The sequence below is a fragment of the Leptodactylus fuscus genome, chromosome 7 (genome assembly GCF_031893055.1).
Source record: "Leptodactylus fuscus isolate aLepFus1 chromosome 7, aLepFus1.hap2, whole genome shotgun sequence".
Classification (NCBI taxonomy): Eukaryota; Metazoa; Chordata; class Amphibia; order Anura; family Leptodactylidae; genus Leptodactylus; species Leptodactylus fuscus.
The window spans coordinates 116,813,898-116,816,397 of NC_134271.1; the positions used below are offsets into that span (position 1 = coordinate 116,813,898).

The 2,500-nt window shown below is 32.1% G+C and overlaps 1 protein-coding gene across 1 annotated transcript in view; it reads left to right on the plus strand.

Moving 5' to 3' along the window:
• NKX2-1 (NK2 homeobox 1) overlaps positions 1-148 on the plus strand; it is a 1,987-nt gene extending 1,839 nt beyond the window's left edge. Inside the window, exon 2 of the mRNA XM_075280891.1 lies at positions 1-148. This exon is cut by the window's left edge and continues 517 nt beyond it. Coding sequence (XP_075136992.1) covers positions 1-148 — 148 coding nt within the window.
• The last annotated feature ends 2,352 nt before the right edge of the window (positions 149-2,500 follow it).

Below are 2,500 nucleotides of genomic sequence, written 5' to 3' on the forward strand. Positions count from 1 at the left end.
GGGCCAGTCTCCAGATATGGGCCAGCACTCCAGCAGCCCCTCCAGTCTCCAGAGCCAGGTCACTAACCTGTCTCACCTAAATACTTCTAGTTCTGACTATGGCACAGCCATGTCCTGCTCTACCTTACTATATGGTAGGACATGGTGAATAAAACCCAGGTCCCTTTGTCCCCAGGCAACCCTTCTCCTCTCTTAAAAAAAAAAAAAAAAAAGATGGAAAAAAAAAAAGAAAAAACTGCAGTACTTTAGGGGGGGATGGATTTATAAGAGGGTTTCTCTGAGCAATCCAAAAAGAGAAGGGGAAGGATAGAGGAGATAGTTATTAATCTGGATGGATGGTACTCAAAATGTCAGATGGAAAGAGGATTGGACTTCAGACACCTTCCCACCTTACCTGCTTGTATATAGGGCTACGCCGATCCAAGATTTTGGGCTCAATCCATTCACTATGAAACTGAAGATTTGCTTTGATTTTCTAAGTTCCTTGTGACATTGTAACCTTCTCTCTGTTGGACTCTTTGGAATATTTAGTTTTTAGCAGCCTGTCAATTTGGTTGTAAAAATATCCAAACAAATAATATTTGTTCCCTTTTTTTATATTGAAATATTTGACACCGATTAGTTACCGGATCAAAATGATATTGGATCTCTAGAGATAAGTCTCACAAATCCAGTTAATGTAAAAAAATTCAGTAATTTATTTTCTATTTTTTTTATGTTATTTCTTCATTATTCTTTTTTTTTTTTTTTTTTTTGCTACAAGTGTTTGGATTCTAAAATGTGAATAAAATTATATCCCTGCACCAATAATGACCAGATCCTCTGAATTTAGGGGGACCTGGAGATGTTCATTTATTTATGGCTGTCACTTTTTAACTGTTTGCTTGCCAGACCCTAACTCTTAAAACGTATCGAATAGAAAAGTCGGAATGAATCCAACGATGTCTTGGCCATAGATGACTATGTAGAACTCAATTCTATTTTATTCTCCAGTCTGTCCTTTTTATATCGCTTGTTAAACGATGAAAGTTATATTGTATTCATGCACAGGGATAATTTATGAGATCTACTGAACCCACTGGATTTATGTCACACCGATTTATTATTATTATTATTATTAAACAGGTGTATGATTCTTTCATGAGATCATTGGTGCTTTCATTCTTTTCATCAACTTTTATTTTTTTATTTGTATTTTACCTTGATTAAATTCTATGAAGGGGAAAGAAAAACACAACGAAATTAATTGTGAGACTATATATCTGGCATTGTGCAGGAAGCGGCAATATGTGTGACTGTGGGCAGAGAGAAATTATATAGGAGAAAAAGTGGAATCATTTTAGTGTATTGTGGAGAATGGAATCTCATATATATATATATATATATATATATATATATATATATATATATATATATATATATCATATATATTTTATAATACATTTAAATAATGCAATATTATACATAATACATATAAATTCTATATATAATATATTTATATATCACATATATATTTATATATAATATATATAGTATATATTATTTAATATATTATATAATATATATTAAATAATAAATACTATATATAAAATATATATACAAAGAAATATATATTTGATATATAAATATATTTTATACAGAAAATATATAATATAATTCTAATTTATATATGTAGTAAATATATATATATATATATATATATATATATATATATATATATATGTATATATATATATATATATAATAAAAAAAACTCCATAAATAATTGTGTGTGATCCATAGGTGGTTGCTAGTATGACAGAACAAAAGCTGGGCATATTTGTCCTTTAAATCCCTAGACATAGTGTCGGCTTGGTTGTCATTGATGAAATAATTATTTTGTACAACTACTTATCCTCCTGACAAAAGATTTGGTTGCCATTAAATCTTGCCATTTTCCATTTGCCCCATGTCCTGTAAGCTAGGAGTTTGTTTGCTGCTCCATAGTAAGGTGAGCCTTGTAGTTAAGGCTCTGGAGAGGCTGCAAACAAGGAGAGGAGAAGGATTTACATATCAATCAGCAGGAGAGTAAATAAATTGGGGCTCCTCAGCGTCTTCCCCTTCCCCATACAACTTATACAATTCAGCATTCATCTGTGATGTTCCCTCCGTGGTGTATATAATGGACATATGTTATATCCCAACATAGAATAGGGAGCTAAAGCCAGGAATTGCAGAATCCCTCTCAGCCCTGTGTCCCTATCCATGGCTTCTGCTAGGGAGAATTGTTTCAGCTCATTAATGGATGTGAAGCTCATTACCTATATTAAAGAGATTCCAAATATATTAATTGTAACTATTCCATACAAAATATGACATATTAAAATAAATGGCAATTAAATGCGCCAACTATCCCCACCCATGACAGTGTGACATGTCAGGTCGGCTAGTAGCTGCTGTTTTTGGCTGTGTTGTTGCAAGGTATTTGACATGGCCTATAATATAATATAGCAGGTAATAA